The sequence below is a fragment of the Sceloporus occidentalis genome, unplaced genomic scaffold (assembly GCF_023333645.1).
Source record: "Sceloporus occidentalis isolate IW3139 unplaced genomic scaffold, rSceOcc1.0.p SCAF_373, whole genome shotgun sequence".
NCBI lineage: Eukaryota > Metazoa > Chordata > Lepidosauria > Squamata > Phrynosomatidae > Sceloporus > Sceloporus occidentalis.
This window is the reverse complement of record NW_028317353.1, coordinates 300,818-321,625: the sequence shown is the minus strand read 5'-3', so window position 1 is coordinate 321,625 and position 20,808 is coordinate 300,818. Positions and strand designations below refer to the sequence as shown.

Genomic DNA, 20,808 nt, shown 5'->3' with positions numbered 1-20,808 from the left:
ACGTATCCTCGTCTGCACGTCTCCACCGCCAACGAGCTCCGGCCACTTTTCACAACTTCTATTCGAAGAGGGATTTGTTTTAGGAAACAGGGATAAGCGGCAGGTATGGTTATATGGAAACAAACATGTTATTGATGACATGAAATGTAAATTTCCCCGCCTCCCCCGTAAAAAAGCATAAAGCGAGCGCCAGCCTCGGTGCCAATCACTTCGTGCCCTGATCTCCCGGGCGCAGAGACACCATGGAGCTCCTGACTCTGCTCCTCGGACTCCTGGTCTCCGCCGTCCTCTGTTTCTACACCTGGAGCAGCATGTACCAGGCACAGAACCTGCCCCCCGGACCTACCCCGCTGCCCGTCCTGGGGAACCTACTCCAGCTGAAGACGGGGCAGATGGTGGACTCCCTCCAGCAGGTCAGTCGGAGCGATAATGACTTACTAATTACAATCATTAATTACCTCCCCCGTTACGTACGTACCCTGTACGTACCCTGTATTGTACCCTGCGGGGGGTATTAGACCCTGTATTGTACCCTGTGGGTGTATTAGACCCTCTAATGTACCATGTGGTTGTATTAGACCCTGTATTGTAACATGTGGGAGTATTAGACCCTGTATTGTACCCTGTGGGGGTATCAGACCCTGTATTGTATCATGTGGGGGTATCAGACCCTGTATTGTACCATGTGGGGGTATCAGACCCTGTATTGTACCATGTGGGGGTATTAGACCCTGTATTGTGTTTCCCACAGATGCATCAGAAGTATGGCGATGTGTACACGCTGTACCTGGGCCCCCGGAGAGTGGTGGTTCTGTGTGGGTACGAGGCCGTTAAGGAAGCTCTGGTGGACCAAGGAGAGGATTTTGGAAACAGGGGTCACTTGCCGGTCGTTGATTTATATTTTCAAGGTCACGGTAAATCAAAAATAATAACAATAAAGAATCTCACAGAACCTCCTTCAAATAACGCGAAGGACTTTACAGATACCACTTCCCACTGCCCCCACACACGAAACCGTCAACATGTCACCTGATTTTTCCTAATCAGTTAGTTTTACCCCCCTCTCTCCTCCCCTGATGCCCCTCTCTCCTCCCCTGATGCCCCTCTCTCCCCCCCTGATGCCCCTCTTTTCTAGGAGGTCAGAATGTTTGCTGGGTATGAGGGGATCGCAGGGTTCTACGGCCCTAAAAGCCCCGATAATGTGTATAGAAACAGCAGGGAACGGCTTTATAAATTAAATGGGGTAAATAACCCATTTTTTATATATATAAGCAGGTTTTACCGGGAAACAAAAAATACATGAAAAGTATCGGCAAAGCCCCACTCCCTAACGCCCTCTAAAACACCATAAACCAAAAGTGTCCGTCTTCGGTAATTTCAAACATTGAGAGGTACCCTTCACACATAAATTATAAAACATATTAAAAAAACACCCCACATGCCGGGTATTCGTCACAAACACATTCAGCATCCGGTAATACGCTGTGTAACCCCCCCGAGGCTAAACGCCGACATCTGACTGCTTGGCTCGGGACGGCTAAATATTAACCCTTTAATGACAAAGCCCGTACATGTACGGGCTCAAAATGCATTGTTTTCAATGGGTTTAGGGACGGCCCATTGTCCTTAAGGGGTTAATTTGTAAACATTCTTGGAAAATTATTCCTCGGAGAGGATTTTAACCCCCCGTGCCCGATGGCCACGGTCTCCACCTCCGTGTTTCACTCTGGTCCTGAGGAACATGGACAGACGTCCTTTTCTGGCCAAAGCCACCATCGAATAGGTCACTATTGCAGATGACCTGATTCCTTTTAGGACAATGTGTTTGAGTTAGGTTCTGGTGCCAGTTAAAACCCCCAAAACCCTTGAAATTCCTCAAAATGATATTTATGGGTTAACCGGTACGAGATAGCCGGTGCTCCTCACCAGTTGTCACCTTCTCATTGTGAACTTCAGGGGTGGCGTTCAGTAATGGAGATCGCTGGAAACAGATGCGTCGCTTCTCAGTCGTCACCCTCAAGAATTTCGGGATGAGAAAACGGAGCATCGAGGAGAGGATCAAGGAGGAAGCGCGATGTCTGATGGAAGAGTTTAGAAAAACCAATGGTACGTAGCCCAAGATCTCGCACCTTCATCGATCCTTGTGGATTCCTTGGTCATGCGCCGGTACTTTTGTTTATCTCAGAAAATAGACAAATACATAAAAAAAACTATTTACTTCAATAAATTCTTTCACTTGCCCACCTAATATCCAAGACGCTCTCCTCCTCGTCACAGTAAATTATAAAATTTAATTGAAACCGCCGAAATTGAATGTTTAGAGAAATAAACAAAATGAATCCTGGTCTCGATGTTTTAATAATGCTTTTGGCAAAAGAAATCTCATTATGTGTTAATATCACAAAATCTCACAGAAGAAAAAAAAAATACAAACAACACCATACATGGCATTTAGGTAGAATATACTTATGACTAATTAATTAATAACTTTATGAATAGCGAGTTTAATTAAATGTTTTCTCAAACTATAATCCCAAAACCAAATCAAGTAAAAAAAATGAAAAAACCCTAATATCACAGTCTGTTTTTACATAAAAAGAATCAGAAGAATCCTCAGTATTTATCATCAGGAGATAAATATATATATATATATTTTTATTATTATTATTATTATTTCTTTATCTTTTTGTCACTTTCAGGAGCACCTTTTAGTCCGGTTTTCTATTTCAACCAGGCGGTCTCCAACATCATATGCTCCATCGTCTTTGGGCAACGATACGGCTACGACGATGCCGATTTCCGAAGACTCATGCAAATCATTGATGATATTTTCCAGTCCATGTCATCATTCTGGGGTCAGGTATTGGGGACAACGTGCTGCACCCTTAGCCACAAAAGCCAAACTCAAACAAGTGCCAAAGAAAAACACGTTCCACAAATGGAATTATAAATTAATTATAACGGTCAAACCCAAAATGTAGTAGAGGCTTCTGGTTTGTAGTAAGTTGTAAAATAAAAGGTGACAGCAAAAACTGGATAAATCGAGGGTTAGGATTGGGGTTGAGGTTAGGTTTGGGGTTAGGGTCGAGTTTAGGGTTGAGTTTAGGGTTGGGGTTAGGGTTGGGGTTAGGGTTGAGGTTAGGGTTGAGCTTAGGGTTGGGGTTAGGGTTGAGGTTAGGGTTACGGTTGGGGTTGGGCATAGGGTTGGGGTTAGGCATAGGGTTGAGGTTAGGGTGGGGGGTGGGGTTAGGGTTGGGCATAGGGATGTGGTTGGGCATAGGGTTGGAGTTGAGTTGAGGTTAGGGTTGGGCATAGGGTTGAGGTTAGGTTGGGAGATGGGGTTACGGATAGGGTTGTGGTTGGGCATAGGGTTGGAGTTGAGTTGAGGTTAGGGTTGGGCATAGGGTTGAGGTTAGGTTGGGAGATGGGGTTAGGGATAGGGTTGTGGTTGGGCATAGGGTTGGAGTTGAGATTAGGGTTGGGCATAGGGTTGAGGTTAGGTTGGGAGATGGGGTTAGGGATAGGGTTGTGGTTGGGCATAGGGTTGGAGTTGAGGTTAGGGTTGGGCATAGGGTTGAGGTTAGGTTGGGGATGGGGTTAGGGATAGGGTTGTGCTTGGGCATAGAGTTGGGGTTAGGGTTGGGGATGGGGTTGGGCATAGGGTTGTAGTTGAGGTTAGGGTTGGGGTGTTAATTATTATTTGTTGTTGGTTTGATTCATGGTAGGGTTTAGTGCTAACCCTGATTTTTTATCGCCCCCGTACAGCTGTTTGATATATTTGATATAGTGATGAAACATTTGCCGGGCCCTCACCACAGAACACGTCGGTTCCTTTGTGAATTGGAAGAGTTTGTCAAAGAGAGAATCGAGGCCGACAAGAAGACTTTGAACCTTGAAAGCCCCAGGCACATCTTAGACAGCTTCCTGATCAGAATGGAAGAGGTACGGCCACCGTTTCTCCAAAGGTCTCTAAAGTGAACTAATGTTTAGAACCTCGTCACAGATAAAGATTTTGTCAAATTGTCAACTCCAGGAAAAGCACAATCCGTCGACGCATTTCACCCTCAAGAACCTCATCACGAACACTCTGGTGCTGTTCGTCGCTGGCACGGAGGGCATCAGCATGACGCTAAGACACGCGTTCCTACTGTTACTGAAACACCCTGACATTAAAAGTAAGAAGCTGGGGAGTTGTTATTTTACTTTGTATAGGTGATCAGAGCTTGATCATAGTGCAAATAATTTTGGTGAAAGAGTGTGAAATGACCTATTGAAGGGTCACTTGGAGACTTGGCTTTGGCTAATTTGGACAAAGTACGAGTCCCTTAAATTGGAAAAGAAGGACGTATCAGATCCATGTTCTATATTGTAACACTTTCAGCATTCTTTAATGACGTTCAGCATTCTTTAATAATGGGAAAAGCTTAAGACTGAAATCTATGACCCAACCAGGTAAAGTCCAGGAGGAGATTGACCGTGTCATTGGCCGACATCGAGTGCCGGAGCCTGAGGATCAGCCTTCCATGCCGTACACCCAGGCGGTCATCCATGAAATCCATCGTTTTGCCAACGTGCTGCCCATGAATTTCCCCCACGCCGCTGCCAAAGACACCGAGTTTCGTGGCTTCACCATTCCCAAGGTATACTGAGATATCCAGATGAGATCTAGGATCAAAATTTGATGTGGGGTCCATAAAAAAAAATGATATGGGCCGCAGGGTATAATTCAGGGGCCTCAGCCTTTTGCACCTTCCACTAACTATGTCTGCTTTATTTATTCTACAAACCTCCTAACCGCCATGGTTTTTGTGGAAAAGTCTTGATTTTCAACTGTCCAACTTTTGCAGGCAGTTGTGGAGGTCTGTGCCGTGGCCTAGAGCCCTGGTACTTATTAACCAGGATCCTTTGTGTGATCCGTTCCTATATTTCACAGGGTACAGACGTCTTCCCGGTCCTGACCTCGGTTCTGAACGACTCCAAGTATTTCCCGGATCCGTACACCTTTGACCCAAATCGATTCTTGGATGAGAACGGAAGTTTCAAGAAGAATGAGGCGTTTATGGTTTTCTCAGCAGGTAAAACACTAGATCTACACCCAAAAAAAAGCATCATACCTGTAATTACTTTATAGAACCGCAAAATAGAGACGACATTGTGCTGAATGCCGTTGGTTATTTACGGCACAGAAATGGTGGTGGGATTTTTTTGGGGGGGGGGATTCAGCCTCAGCGGAGGTTCTTTAACCCTTCGTTCCTCTCTCCCCTCCGGCTCTCTTTGCAGGAATCCGAGTTTGCCCCGGAGAGGGTCTTGCTCGTCTGGAGATTTTCCTCTTTCTAACCCTCCTTCTCCAAAATTTCGACATCACCTCGCCCGTGGCCCCCGAAGACTTAGACATCTCAACACAGATGGTTGGCTTCTCCAACGCGCCGCCGCCCTACGAGATTAGCTTCATCCCGCGTTAATCCGCAGCTTGGTCTCCTCCAGATATGCTAATATTACACTGATTTGGGTTTTTTGTCCTTTTCCTGAGAAAATTGAGTGTTCCAAGTGTACAAAATAAAAATGGGGTGATGACGCGTTACCGCGAGGCCACGTTTATTTTCCGTGTTTACTTCTGTAACATTTCTATAAAGTCGGTGTTCTTGTTACACTTTATTTGTTTATTGACCCGGAGCGTTTCTTTTCACAACAACATATGACACAAATTCAACTCTTTATAGACGCATTTCTTGGAGCTCCAGATTTATTTGTCATGTGATATTTGGTGCCCCCGACCCAGACCCTCAGTGAGCCGGTTGCTTCATGGCAGCGTTGTGTACGTTCGCCTCCTCTGTAGAGGTTACATCGGGGTCTCAGAATTAATGGTCACGCAAAAAAAAACAAGCATTTGGTGATAATTAATTTTAAAAAAATTATTCCTAAGTAAAGTAACAAAAAAGAAGATCATTGGAACAAAATCCGATAAAACCAGGTTCTTGTCAACACCGAGCTACGTTACTCTATACCGGGGTTCACGGGCAAAAATAATTCGTATTATATAATTAAAGTTATTGAATTTATTATATTTATTGATTCTACTTACATTTGCATACCTACCACAGGACAAACATAAAACAGGACTGTACTGGGAAATTCGGGACTGTTGGCAGGTATGCGGATGAAAGAAAGCCGGTCTAAAACACCAAAAAAGCTTAGACTTATAGTTAAATGGTTTTGAAGAAATGGCGGGCCCCCTGGCCGTTAACTGGGGGCCCATTTATCTGCCGCCATATTTGTTTATTTGTTATTCGACAACGAAAACATTGGTGTTCGTCTTCATGTTCTCCGGGATACGAACGCGCGAGTCTACTTCTTACCCTAGAAGAGCCAACAAAAAACAACAACTTTCTAAAGGACACTTTGTTACCGTGGTAACATCGTAACCAACAGCTACAGGATTATAGAAGAACGGGCAGCAGCTGCAGTTTAATGTTAATAAATGTCAAATAACGCACTTGGGACAAAAAAATGCAAAGGCAGAATATAACATCGGGGGTCCCTGTGCTGTCAGTGACAACGGGGACTCGGGGGGTAATTATTTCCCAGGACGTAAAGGAATAACCATCGCTCGGTTCTGTTCCCGCTGACCCAAGGCAGTTGGAGCACCGGCACACATTTATCCCGGGTCATTTCTTAGGTGAAGAGGGGGTTCGGGCCATTTTTTCTCAGGTAGCTGCATTCTCTTGAAGCCATCGAATTCTGTGTTTCCAATGTGATTTATCAGACGGTTTCTCTAATCCGCATGCTGCGCAGGAAGCCTCAGAAGTCTCTCTCTCAGTTTGGCGTCGGTAGGAATACCGGCTTTGTATTTGCTGCCACCTACAGAACGTTTTATAAACGACAAATGCGGATAACATAAAAAAAAAAAAAGTAAAAAAAAAATTGAAAAGTTTCCAAAAGTATTTGGAAAACATCCCGGAACATTTTGTATTTACAGAAGTCTGATTTACAAAATAGCACAATAATGGTTTTTGGGGGGGTTTCCGTGTATTTCCTGATTCTCTAAGAATCTTTCGGAATCATCCCTGACCTACGGCATTTAGAAGAAGAATAATGGGGTTTATTTCCCCGTTTAATTTATAAAGCCGTTTCCTGCTGTTTCTATACACATTATGGGGGCTTTTAGGGCCGTAGAACCCTTTTTTATTATTATTCGTTGATCGTTTACAAAGAGTAAACCGGCGTTGCAGCTCAAAGGAGCTTACAATCTAGAAGGACGTGGGGTAGATTACTGGACCTTTGTACCGGCTGACTGAGGGGTAAGACGGTGGGGGTTTGATGCCATTCAGGCCCCCGGCTACCTGTAGCTCTCCTCTTTTCGAGTAGGTGTCCCCGCTGACGCCGGTGGGCTGCCCCACTGAAAGCTACCTGGCGGGAAGCCACATAGTACCCCAGAGTCTCTAAAATAACCAAAAAAACAAAAAGAGAAAAAAAAAAATGTTGAATATTTTACATTTTTTCCTGCTGGTCTGGGGTGAAATCTGTGCATTTATGACAAGAGACTTCATTACCCGCAGACTTTGGGCCGTATCTGCTTTGCGAGGGGTCGATCTGACCCCGGCCGCCCCCTCTGATTACTCAGCGTCCAAACCTTAACTCACCAGCAGGGGGCAGAACGTTCCTTAAGATGTCTCGGCCAACTGGGCTGTGTCTATAAAGAGTAGGACTTTATCCATCCCGGCGGCTCCCTCGTCAGATCTCCCGGGCGCAGACACCATGGAGCTCCTGACTCTGCTCCTCGGACTCCTGGTCTCCGCCGTCCTCTGTTTCTACACCTGGAGCAACATGTACCGGCCACAGAACCTGCCCCCCGGACCTACCCCGCTGCCCGTCCTGGGGAACCTACTCCAGCTGAAGACGGGGCAGATGGTGGACTCCCTCCAGCAGGTCAGTCGGAGACGGGGCATCATATGAATCTAATGCTTCCCTGTCTACAGTGATATGCCCCACAGGGGGGTATTTTTAGCTCTATCCAGATGGACATGTAATACTTTTCTTGGATTTATCTAATAAAACTTCCTTGATTCGCCCGATATACATTGTATCCATGCACAGTTTGGATAGCTCATTAGGCTTGTTGAATCACCCGTGGGCAGCTCAATGCATCCACTACTTCTTAAATCCTTTTTTAGTAAAACATCAGGGTTAACATTTATGAAGCTGAAGTCGGCTTCCCTTCACCATTAGGTGGGTCCTGTTTATAATACAAGGAAATGATTTCATGATACGAGCTCAGGGCCGTTTCCTGTTATTGGGGGGGGGCACAATCCGCTGAACCCCCCCAACTCACATCAGGGACACAGACCTCTATATAAGAGACGTTATGTTTGAATGCATTACGTGTTAACATTACACGCGTCGCGCTTTCAGATGCACCGGAAGTACGGAGACGTCTACACGCTGTACCTCGGACCCCGCAGGGTGGTGGTGCTCTGTGGCTACGACGCCGTAAAAGAAGCTCTGGTGGACCAAGGAGAAGATTTTGGGGCTCGGGGCCTCTTGCCAGTCATTGAGTTATATTCTCAGGGTCACGGTAATCACGCTATTGATTCATTATCGATTATCTCGCACAGGTAGCGCTCGGAATCGGGTGCAGAACTCGTGAGCTGAAGACAATAATTCCCATTATTATCATTTACCACCCATACCTGCCAAGTGTCCCTGTTTATTTTAGCCACTCCAAGAGCCTCGGGAGTTTTTTTTACTCGGGACAGATTATCCTGCAGACTGAAGAGCTCTCGCATTTTTGACCGCCATCCAGTTTACACTCTCTTAACGCTCTTTGTTTATTTTGGCCTTTAAAAGACATTGTTGCAACCTTCATCGTATTACGTCGATAAAGTTTTTTTTTGTTTCAAGATTTCGATTAATGAGTTTAAAACCTGATTTTTCGAGTGAAGCTCTTCGGGGAATCATCGTGTCTCATGTAGCTGGTAGCAACTTGGTGTAGAACTTAGTTTTGGTGGAAAAACCAAATCTGGGTTTTGGAGATCCACAAGTTGCACCAATGATGTCGCAAGAGGCCCGCCATTTTGTTTCTATTAGCGTGAAATAATTCCAGCCATCCAATCTCCTCCATCTTCCTACAAGGTCCTTCTTGACCACCCAACATGGTTTTTAACAATAGATTTGGAACCTCAGTTCCTGCCCAGAGGGAACGCCGGACCCGAACATTTCCCCAAAGCCTCGAGATTTCTTATCTCCTTGAGGCACTCAACAAGTTACTAATTCAAAATTATGTTCGGCCGTCCCTGGTGGGTCAGCATACGCCTATGGTCACCTACTGTCCAGAGATCATCATAGAGAGGAACCTGAGATGTCTTCTCACCAAAGACAACCTGTAGTAGATGTTGATAATTTGAGGGCTCGTAATAATCTGACCTCTTGGTCGTCTCCGAACCCCTGAGATCTACATCTTGAGACGTGGTTTGGGGGCGATGTCATTGCAATGCTGTAGGGTCCCTTCTAAGATAATAACGTTCCATTATTGTATGGAACATCTTGTGAAGTCCACTGACCGTGTCCTTCTCCCGGGGGGTATCTCCCGTAGGTGTTATATTCAGCAACGGAGATCGTTGGAAGCAGCTTCGGCGCCACACTCTGATGTCCTTAAAGAATTTCGGGATGGGGAAGCGAACTATTGAGGAAAGGATAAAGGAGGAGGCGATATCTCTGGCGGAGGTATTTAAGAAGACAGAAGGTAGGTTCCCCCGAAACGCTTTCCATATCTCCAGAAACGTTTTATTCTGGCTACAGGCAGGTAAACATTCTAAACATTCTAAACAAACATTCTAAACATTCTAAACAAACATTCTAAACATTCTAAACAAACATTCTAAACATTCTACACGCTTTGATTATTATTATACACAAAGATATTTTTATTATTCCTCAAAGATGTACCCAAAGATTAAAGATTCTGCTGTTAAGATACTTTAGGGATTTATCTATACATTATACAGGGGCCGGTCACTGATTTATCTATACATTATACAGGGGCCGGTCACTGATTTATCTATACATTATACAGGGGGCCGGTCACTGATTTATCTATACATTATACAGGGGCCGGTCACTGATTTATCTATACATTATACAGGGGCCGGTCACTGATTTATCTATACATTATACAGGGGGCCGGTCACTGATTTATCTATACATTATACAGGGGGCCGGTCACTGATTTATCTATACATTATACAGGGGCCGGTCACTGATTTATCTATACATTATACAGGGGCCGGTCACTGATTTATCTATACATTATACAGGGGCCGGTCACTGATTTATCTATACATTATACAGGGGGCCGGTCACTGATTTATCTATACATTATACAGGGGCCGGTCACTGATTTATCTATACATTATACAGGGGGCCGGTCACTGATTTATCTATACATTATACAGGGGGCCGGTCACTGATTTATCTATACATTATACAGGGGACGGTCACTGATTTATCTCTACATTAGACAGGGGCCGGTCACTGATTTATCTATACATTATACAGGGGGCCGGTCACTGATTTATCTATACATTATACAGGGGGCCGGTCACTGATTTATCTATACATTATACAGGGGCCGGTCACTGATTTATCTATACATTATACAGGGGGCCGGTCACTGATTTATCTATACATTATACAGGGGGCCGGTCACTGATTTATCTATACATTATACAGGGGACGGTCACTGATTTATCTCTACATTATACAGGGGCCGGCTCGCTGATTTATCTATACATTATACAGGGGGCCGGTCACTGATTTATCTATACATTATACAGGGGGCCGGTCACTGATTTATCTATACATTAAACAGGGGGCTGGGTCACTGATTTATCTATACATTATACAGGGGGCAGGTCACTGATTTATCTATACATTATACAGGGGACCGTCTCGCTGATTTATCTATAGATTATACAGGGCTGGCTCGCTGATTTAACTATACATTATACAGGGACCGGTCACTGATTTATCTATACATTATACAGGGGCCGGTCACTGATTTATCTATACAGTATACAGGGCTGGGCTCACTGGTTTAAATTATACACTTAAAGGACCAACTTGCTATCGAGGCAGTCCTTCCTAATGAACAGACAGGTTACGGAGATGAAAATGTAAATCTCCTGCATACTCCCGGTACAGTATTTCCTCCCCAAAGCCTGTTTAGTGAGTTTCTTGGTCGCACCTTTAACACGCACTCCTCTGCCAGGAGAAATTGGCAGACGGCAGCCCGCTGTCAGATTCTGTCTCTACTCTCCATACCGGTTTATCTGTAGCATCGTCTGTAAGCGAGAAATTGGTCTCCAAACCTCACATCCCAAGCGCGTTCCCCTCAATTTCCGTCTCTTTCAGGGGCGCACATTAACCCCACTGCCTACTTCAGCCAGGTGGCCTCCAATATCATTTGCTCCATTATTTTCGGGAAACGCTACGGCTACGACGACCCCCAGTTCCTGCAGCTCATGCACATCATCGATGAAATATTCCGGGCAATGTCGTCCTTCTGGGGTCAGGTACCGCGCACCGATTCGCCCCGGCCGGACATTTTCTTTCCCGTCAGGTTTCGCTGCATGTCCCGTCTCGTTATCCTCGAACGTGTAATTAAACTGTTTCTTGGCTGCCCGACGACCTTAAATGGACCACTTTTTTTTAGGGCGATTTAAAAAAAAAACCTCCTGTAATTAAATATAATTATCACTCATTTGTTTTACAAATATTTTGGCTCCGTAAACCGATTCCAACGATGTTACGCAATATCAAATAAATTAAGAATTAGGATTAAAATTAGAGGAGCCGCGGTTCCCTCCTAATCGCGTTCTTCGCAGTAAGGGTTGTAAAGTTGCGGAATTCGCTACAAATGGAGGTGTTTTTTTTTCATGGGTGCAAATCAAATAATTTAAAAGTAATTTGAAATATTATTCTCATTGCCCATTAAATCATTATGAATTTAGTGTGCTTAGAAGATTGTATTTCTCCACCGTCTGGTGCCCCCCACCTATCCTGGGGGGTTGACGACGTTTTACCCCAATTGACTCACCGTGGAACATCGGTTTAATATTGTCTAATGGGGTGATCCTCCTATGAGTGGTCAGATGGAGGACTTGGGATGTAAGCCTCTACCTCCTACCCGACCCCGTTCCCCTAATATGTCCGCCTTGTTGCCCCCACGCGCAGCTCTTTGATATATTTAATGTGGTTATGAAGCATCTCCCAGGACCGCATCACCACGCAGCGCAGATCGCTTACCAACTGGACAAGTTTGTCTTGGAAAGAATCGAGGAAGCCCGAAAAACGCTGGATCCCACCAGCCCCCGGAGCATGATAGACACCTTCCTCATCAAAATGGAAGAGGTACGGTCATTATAACCCCCGGGGTAGGACTGTGAGAAAGACGGCATATTTTAATGACCCAAAATCTCAAAAGACATCCTGTAGGTATGATCTACAAAGGCGAGGGAGCTGCCATCTTTCTCATATGAGGTGAGGTAAAAAAACAAGATGGCCGCCTCCTAATTCATTCTTTTTTCCGTTCCAGGAAAAATTAGACCCCTCAACGGTTTTCTGTATGAAGAATTTTCTAACTAACACCTCGAGTCTATTTGTTGCCGGAACAGAGACCCTCAGCACCACTTTAAGGCATGGATTTCTGCTCTTACTGAAGTACCCCCACATCAAATGTAAGCTTCAGGAACCAGAGAGGGGGGGACATGTTTAACTGATGAGATACCAGAAATGTGAGGAAAGGATACCTTCCCCATATGGACCTTACATTAAAATAATATTCACGGGAGAAGAGGAACATTTCTCTCCGATCTTATACTTCACTCTACTTTTCCCCACCAGGTAAAGTCCAGGAGGAGATTGATCGCGTGATCGGCCGACAGCGAGTCCCAGAGCCCGAAGATCGCTCTTCCATGCCGTACACCGATGCGGTCATCCACGAAATCCAGCGCTACGCCAACGTGCTGCCCATGAACCTGCCCCACGCTGTGGCCAAAGACACACAGTTCCGTGGGTTTACCATCCCCAAGGTACCCGACGTTACTCTACAAACCCAACATTATCATTATTTTCTGGATGGAGCCATTTATTTATTTCACATCGGACTAACTTTTTCCTTTAAATTAGACTTGTGCATTCGTCTTCGGGCGAACATGAAAACGAACACGAAGAGTGCGTTTTCGTGTTCGTTCCGAAGACATGAAGAAGAGAAGACAGTGCAGGTAAAACGTAGGCGAAGACGAAGACTCACACACGAAGAATCTTCTACTAATCTACCCGGTCCCTCCCCCATCTAATTTACCTTATCTTCACAGCATCGCGGGAGTTGACTGAAGTGGAAATCAGAAGGTTCGTCGTCAGGGGTTACAGGGCAGTGTGAGTGAGCCTATTGGTCATCTGCAGGGTCTTCCTCTGGCATCAAACAATTGGTTGATGCCAGAGGAAGACCCTGCAGGTGACCAATAGGCTCACTTGCACAGCCTTTTTAATTCCTGATTTCCGCTCCCGTTAACCCCTGCAATGCTGCGTTGGATAATGGGAGCAGAAATCTGTAGGGTAAAGGGCTGTGCAAGCGACCAATAGGCTCACTCGCACGGCCCCTTACCACTAGTTGCTAGGCAGAAAAAAAAAGCAACCTGGGACCCTGCTGCACCAGTTAACTTAAAAGTCCGTGCCAGTGACCAACAAAGTCACTGGTACGGACATTTAACTGACACAGCAGGGACACCAGTGGTCTCCCCACTGTGTCAGTTAAATGTCAGTGCCAGCGACCAACAAAGTCGCCGGTACGGACATTTAACTTAGTATAAATAGCTTACTATAACTTCGGACAGAATGCTGCCCTCTGTTGGTTTTACACTGAGTAGCAGAATATTCTGCCCGAGAATATATTAGCTATATATGGTACTGTGATCATTGGTCGACAGCAGGAGGCCCCCTGCTGGCGACCAATGGAGTTGCTGATACACACATTTAAAGTACTGGCGCCAGAGCTGCGTTAACCCCGTATTAACCCCTTAACTGGAAAAAACGAAGAAAAAACGAATATTCGCCCGAAGAGAAGACAGGAACGGGCGAATATTCGCGGAATACGAAGATTTTTTTTTCCCCCGAAGACGAGCACGAAGACGAACACGAAGAGCCCCCTGGTGCCCAAGTCTACTTTAAATTACCAACGTTGAGAACCCCTCTCCGATTATTACCCTAATGCAGTTCCACCTGCGTTACCCCTGAACTTTTTAAATAAATCCTTAGTTTGCCATTAAAAGAGAAAAATACTTTCTTAAGAAACGTGTATTATTTCCTCTGTATTTACCTCCTGTGTGGTTTTTTTTCCTCCCCAGGGAACTGACGTATTTCCAATCTTAGCATTTGTCCTTCGGGACCCTAAATATTTCCAAGATCCATTCGCTTTCAACCCAGATCACTTCTTAGATGACAATGGAAGTTTTAAAAAGAACAAAGCCTTCATGGTTTTCTCCACAGGTAAAAAATAAAGATAAAGTCTGCAGGACGTTAGAGATAAAGAACAAAGTTTTTTGCATCATTTATGAAGTGTTTGGGACAACGACCTTAATGGATTACGCCTCAATCTATCTTAATGTTAAATAATTCTCTATATCTGGGAAGCAGAGGAGTAATTAGGGGGAGGGAGAGACGGTCCGCCCCGGACGCCACTCATCAGGGAGGTGTCACATAGGGTGCCAGTGTGTGACTGTGAACATGTATGTATATATGTATGTGTGTAAGGCCGCATGAATGTGTATGTGTTTGAGCATGAATGTGTATGGATAAATGTGTCAGCATGGATGTGTGTTTGGGAATGGATGTGTATGTGTGTGTGTGTGGGAATGGATGTGTATGTGTGTGTGTGGGAATGGATGTGTATGTGTGTGTGGGAATGGATGTGCATGTGTGTGTGGGAATGGATGTGTATGTGTGTGGGAATGGATGTGTATGTGTGTGTGGGGGGGAATGGATGAGTATGTGTGTGTGTGGGAATGGATGTGTATGTGTGTGGGGGAATGGATGTGTATGTGTGTGTGGGAATGGATGTGTATGTGTGTTTAAGCATGGATAAGTATGTGAGCCGGAGTGTGTAAGTGTTGTGTGAGCATGGATGTATAATTGTGTGTGTGCATGGATGTGTATGTTGAAGTAACATAGTAACATAGTAACATAGTTCATAAGGTTGAAAAAAGACCAAAGTCCATCAAGTTCAACCTATATACATATTGTGTCCCTACTGTGTTGATCCAGAGGAAGGCAAAAAACCCTTATGAAGCAGATGCCAATTGCCCCATACCAGGGGGAAAATTCCTTCCCGACTCCAAATATGGCAATCAGAATAAATCCCTGGATCAACGTTCTGTCCCTATTAATCTAATATCCATAACTTGTAATATTATTGCTTTCAAGAAACGCGTCCAGGCTCCTTTTGAACTCTTTTATTGAGTTTCCCATCACCACTTCCTCTGGCAGAGAGTTCCATAATCTCACCGCTCTTACTGTAAAGAACCCCCGTCTGTGCCGGTGTAGAAACCTTCTTTCCTCCAGCCGTAGAGGATGTCCCCTTGTTATAGATACAGTCCTGGGTATAAATAGGTCCTGGGAGTGATCTCTGTACTGCCCCCTTATATATTTATACATGGTTATTAAGTCCCCCCTAAGCCGTCTTTTTTCCAAACTAAATAACCCCAATTCTGATAATCTTTCTGGGTACTGTAGTCCTCCCATTCCCCTTATTACTCTGGTTGCCCGTCTTTGAACCCTCTCCAGCTCCACTATATCTTTCTTGTACACTGGTGCCCAGTACTGTACACAGTATTCCATGTGTGGTCTGACTAGTGACTTGTACAGTGGTAGAATTATTTCCTTGTCGTGGGCATCTATGCCCCTTTTGATGCACCCCATGATTTTATTTGCCTTAGCAGCCGCTGCCTGACACTGGTGGTCGCTACAGGTAAATTTACTGTTAACTAAAACTCCTAAGTCCTTTTCCATGTCAGTCGTCCCCAGTGTTTTCCCATTTAATACATATTCCCAGCCTGGATTTTTCTTCCCCATGTGCATAACCTTACATTTATCTGTGTTGAACCTCATCTGCCACATCCCAGCCCAAGCCTCCAACCTATGCAGATCCATTTGTAATCGTGCGCTGTCCTCTATTGTGTTAACCACGTTACAGAGCTTAGTATCGTCTGCAAAGATTGATACTTTACTATACAATCCCTCTACAAGGTCATTAATAAATATAATAAAAAGAATAGGACCCAAAACTGACCCCTGTGGTACCCCACTAGCAACAGTAACCCACTCAGAGTATGTACCATTAATAACCACCCTCTGTTTCCTATCACTGAGCCAGTTACTTACCCCCATACACACATTCTCCCCCAGCCCAAGCATTCTCATTTTATGTACCAGCCTTTTATGTGGCACCGTATCAAATGCTTTGGAAAAATCAAGATATACGACATCCAGCGATTCACCCCGATCCAGTCTTGAGCTCACCTCCTCATAAAAGCTGATCAGGTTAGTTTGACAGGACCGATACCTTGTAAACCCAATGCTGATACGGAGTCATACACTTATTTTCATTGAGATTCTCCAAAATAGCATCTCTTAGGAAACCCTCAAACAGTTTACACACAACAGAAGTTAAACTAACAGGCCTATAATTCCCCGGGTCACTTTTTGTCCCCTTTTTGAATATTGGCACAACATTTGCTATGCGCCAGTCCTGGGGAACAGACCCTGTCACTATAGAGTCCTTGAATATTAGAAATAGGGGTCTGTCTATTACATTACTTAACTCCCTTAGAACGCGGGGGTGAATGCCATCTGGACCTGGTGATTTGTCTATTTTGATTTTTTTTAGGCGGCACTGCACTTCTTCCTGGGTTAGACAGGCGACATGTACTGGGGCATTTATCTCATCCTGCTGTATATTACCTGGCATTTCATTTTCCTCTGTGAATACAGCAGAGAAGAATATATTTAATAGATTAGCTTTTTCCTGATCCCCGTCTATAACGTCTCCCTCATTACTTTTTAAGGGGCCAACGCTTTCATTGTTAACCTTTTTACTATTTATATAGTTAAAGAACATTTTGGGGTTTGTTTTACTCTCTTTGGCAATGAGTCTTTCTGTCTCCAATTTTGCTGCTTTTATCTGATTTTTACATATTTTATTTTTTTCCCGATAGCTTTTTAGTGCTTCCTCACTGCCTTCCTGTTTTAGTAGCTTAAATGCCTTTTTTTGCCATTTATTGCCCCCTTTACATTTTTATTTATCCACATTGGTTTTCTCTTGTTCCTGACTCTTTTATTCCCATACGGTATGTACCTTTCACAGTGAGAATTTAAGATATTCTTAAAAATCTCCCATTGAGTGTCTGTACTCTTGTTTTTGAGGACATTTTCCCAATTTACAGTGTTAAGGGCTTCTCTTAGTTGATCAAACTTTGCCCTCCTAAAGTGCATAGTTCTTGTGGCTCCTCTAAGAGTTCCCTTATTGAAGGACAAGTTATAATGCATCATATTGTGATCACTATTTCCTAGATGCCCCCTGACCTGCACATTAGTTACTCTGTCAGGTCTGTTGGTTAATATTAAGTCCAGTAGGGCGCCCCCTCTGGTCGGGTCCTGTACCATTTGGGACAGATAATTATCCTTACTTATAGTCAGAAACCGGCTTCCTTTATGAGATTCAGTGAGTGAGCAGAAATTTGTATGGGTTAATGTATCAGCATGGTTGTGTATGTGTAAGTGTGTATGATCATGTATGTGTAAATGTTGGCGTGTGAGCATGGATGTTCATGTGTAAGTGTGTTTGAGCTTGAATATGTATGTAAGTGTGAGAGGGAGTATGCGTTAACAGGAGTCTTAGTGAGTTTATGTGCATTCTTGATTGTTAAAATCAAGGACCATGGCGATGCTGATTATTACAGAAATCATGTAGTCAAAGGGTTCACCAGCCCCAGGGCCAAAGCCGGGTAGGCAATTCTACTCAATATCATGAGCCAAGGAGGATGCAATTAGTTAGCTTCCATGGCATCTTTTTAAAGCCTTCAGGGCAAATCTTCCCGATTTGCTTTTGAGTAGATTGTGCCAAAGACTGTAATGAAATATACAAGGGAGGGGGCAAGATGCGCCTTACTTCAAGGTGGGGGTAGGTGCAAACCAAGCTGGAGATTATATGAGATGTAAAATATTGTGTTTAAAATACTAACGCCAATAGGACATGGGGACTCTTAAATATCACTTCTCATATAAGTAACACACGTATGACTTGCTTACAAGCTCATTGACGTCTATGAGTCCTTACATTTTGCGAGATGTAGGCGAGGGTATGCGAGGTGAATGTCCTTGTCAACAAAGTAAGACTAAAAAACTAGAAGAAATAATAAGCGAGGTGGGGAGGAACAAAAGAATAACCTGGTTGTATAGAGCCCACCTATATCATTGCCTACACACTCCCCGTACTCTCACCATTCTATGCTTAACCCTTTGGAGTGGCGCCTTCTGGTGCGTAACATTCAAGGCACGTCTGGCTGCCATGAACCCTAGGCTGGGACATTTTCACCTAACTGTTTCTCCTGTCATTATGTCTTTATTATGTTGCAGGGAAAAGAGCTTGCCTCGGGGAAAATCTCGCTCGCTTGGAAATTTTTATCTTTCTAACCACCATCCTCCAGCGCTTCGACATCAGCACCCCAGAAAATACAGAGAACATCGACATCTCGCCACAGATGGTGGGGTTCTCCAACATCCCTCCTACTTACAAGATCAGCTTCAAACCTCGCTGAGCTCTTACTGGAAAGATTTTATAAATTACATATCCATATTTACGCACAAACATATATATATAAAAAAAGATAATAATTATAATATATATATATATATATAAATAAAAGATAATAATAATAATATATATATATATAAGGAAAGGGTTGGCAATTAACTGCAACGGGTTAGTGGTGTCATGTAAGGAAGGCTATCTGAATATGAAGCTTCCGGGGTGTCCAATGTCAATTTTGTTTAATACAGAATAATAAAAAAATATGACATTTTGGAAAAGGATGTTTTAGCTGATTTTTATCTCTTTAGCCCTTTTACTTATTTAGATGTCATGTGACATATCAGCTCCCAATCTCCTCCTGCGTGGTCTTGGGTTACAATGTCTTTGTCCAACGTACTTTAAAGCCGTAGTCGAGTTGCGTCAGGTTGGTCATGAAGTTCTTCCTCTCTGCCAACTTGGCTAAAGAAGCCACTTGTCTTCTCAACGACTTCTCTCGACTGCAAACTCGGCAACGGTGAGAATGACTTCCACGTAAGCACAGCAGCTCATATGTTCAAAGAAATTTTATTCATGATACGTTGGTAGTTATGAAAATGGTTACAACGGAATGCAGAAATTCCCTTCTTCAAAGAATAAAAAAAGCATAAAAGAAATTACAAGAATGCCTAGAGGAGCTCGTATTAAAAAGCACAATCAGATGAAATGCGGTATTAGACGCCTGTTCATTATTATTATATTGAGGTCTCCATCCCAACAGTGAGTGAACAGTTGGAGCTGTTTCTCTACACATTAGACTCGACGCTGTCTAAATTCCGAGATAATGAAAAACAATTAGGTTTAATTCAGCTAAATTCGCTGTGAAAATGTGTCCAGATCCCCTTGATACAAAGAGAAACTGATGCGACTCAATTATAACCATTACATACAGCATGTGTTTGGAACCCTAAACATTATCATCATATTGATCTTCCAAATTTCATCCAGAGATAAAAGGGTTAATTCGTCTGTGTAATTAGACCCCCTCTGGGTGTTGGTTCTACCCTTTATCAGTCCGTTAATGGGGTTTAGACCTGTCTACGCATTTCTATTTTTTTTTTACCCCTTCTCGCGCTCGTTCAGATACAACATTTCTAAAACATATTAAAATTAAAAAAAACGTTTACATACAGGACATCCCACATAAACACATCGGAACGTGGCGCAGCCTCCTGTATTCCTTAATACGCTGTAGATGGCCTGAGGATGGATTGCACACACCCTGGGTAAAATCTCACGTGGAGTTGCCAGCTATTTCTCCCACAGATCTCGGCTCCACCAATGAAAAGGCCTTTAGGTCGTCTACACAAAATTACTAATCTTGATGACCTGATTCCTATTGAATATTTATGTTATATGGGGCCTTAGAGACCCCAAACCCTCAAAATTCTTTACAATTCTATTTATCGGTTAGCCAATGTTTACCATCTACAGGTCAGTTGGTTCCTTCTCATGTTCGGTAACGGAGGACTATTAAAGTTTAATGACCGGTAAAGGTGTAAATCTGCAATAAATCTTGGCCCCAACTTTCATAAAGTTCTTGGATAGCAAATAATCTCATTACGTTTTAATTTTAAGTTACACAACTATAAATTCAATAAAAAAATTCAAATAAAAAATAATTGTATACACTCGGTGCAAAAAGAGAGATTCTGATTCAAACCATGATAAGAATTCTAAAACTGACATAAAGCCAAATTCCACCCAGTGACAAACGTAAACAACATTTTCAAGCCATCTTGATAAAGACCTCTGGGGTGGAAACATTGGAGCCGCCGTTTACATTCCTCAAGAACAGCCCCGGAGGGAAAGAATTGGACAAAGGGGCCACATGAATGTGTGCGGACAAGGTACCCTTGGTCAAGCCTGTTTAAAGGGTTAAGGCATGACTAAGCAAAATTTTGGAAGGGTCG

General features: G+C 43.7%; 2 protein-coding genes across 2 annotated transcripts; both read left to right on the top strand.

The window, feature by feature from the left end:
• Positions 1-242: 242 nt before the first annotated feature.
• LOC149273492 (cytochrome P450 2A5-like) lies at positions 243-5,462 on the top strand. Its single transcript, XM_089506257.1, has 9 exons — positions 243-413; positions 752-914; positions 1,957-2,106; positions 2,700-2,860; positions 3,766-3,942; positions 4,034-4,175; positions 4,453-4,640; positions 4,934-5,075; positions 5,281-5,462. Exons 1-9 carry the CDS (start codon positions 243-245, stop codon positions 5,460-5,462), a joined length of 1,476 nt encoding a protein of 491 aa, XP_089362383.1.
• Positions 5,463-7,755: 2,293 nt separating this feature from the next.
• Positions 7,756-18,866, top strand: LOC149273491 (cytochrome P450 2A5-like). Its single transcript, XM_089506256.1, has 9 exons — positions 7,756-7,926; positions 8,410-8,572; positions 9,590-9,739; positions 11,407-11,567; positions 12,229-12,405; positions 12,590-12,731; positions 12,898-13,085; positions 14,400-14,541; positions 18,685-18,866. Exons 1-9 carry the CDS (start codon positions 7,756-7,758, stop codon positions 18,864-18,866), a joined length of 1,476 nt encoding a protein of 491 aa, XP_089362382.1.
• Positions 18,867-20,808: the final 1,942 nt, after the last annotated feature.

What these genes read in the sequence shown, in the direction of transcription:
- LOC149273492 (XM_089506257.1), top strand. Translation starts at nt 243, where the DNA reads ATGGAGCTCCTGACTCTGCTCCTCGGACTCCTGGTCTCCGCCGTCCTC. An exon ending in TTTATATTTTCAAGGTCACG is followed by an intron (nt 915 to 1,956) that starts GTAAATCAAAAA and finishes TGTGAACTTCAG; the next exon opens with GGGTGGCGTTCAGTAATGGA. An exon ending in TGTCATCATTCTGGGGTCAG is followed by an intron (nt 2,861 to 3,765) that starts GTATTGGGGACA and finishes GCCCCCGTACAG; the next exon opens with CTGTTTGATATATTTGATAT.
- LOC149273491 (XM_089506256.1), top strand. Translation starts at nt 7,756, where the DNA reads ATGGAGCTCCTGACTCTGCTCCTCGGACTCCTGGTCTCCGCCGTCCTC. An exon ending in GTTATATTCTCAGGGTCACG is followed by an intron (nt 8,573 to 9,589) that starts GTAATCACGCTA and finishes TATCTCCCGTAG; the next exon opens with GTGTTATATTCAGCAACGGA. An exon ending in GGTATTTAAGAAGACAGAAG is followed by an intron (nt 9,740 to 11,406) that starts GTAGGTTCCCCC and finishes CGTCTCTTTCAG; the next exon opens with GGGCGCACATTAACCCCACT.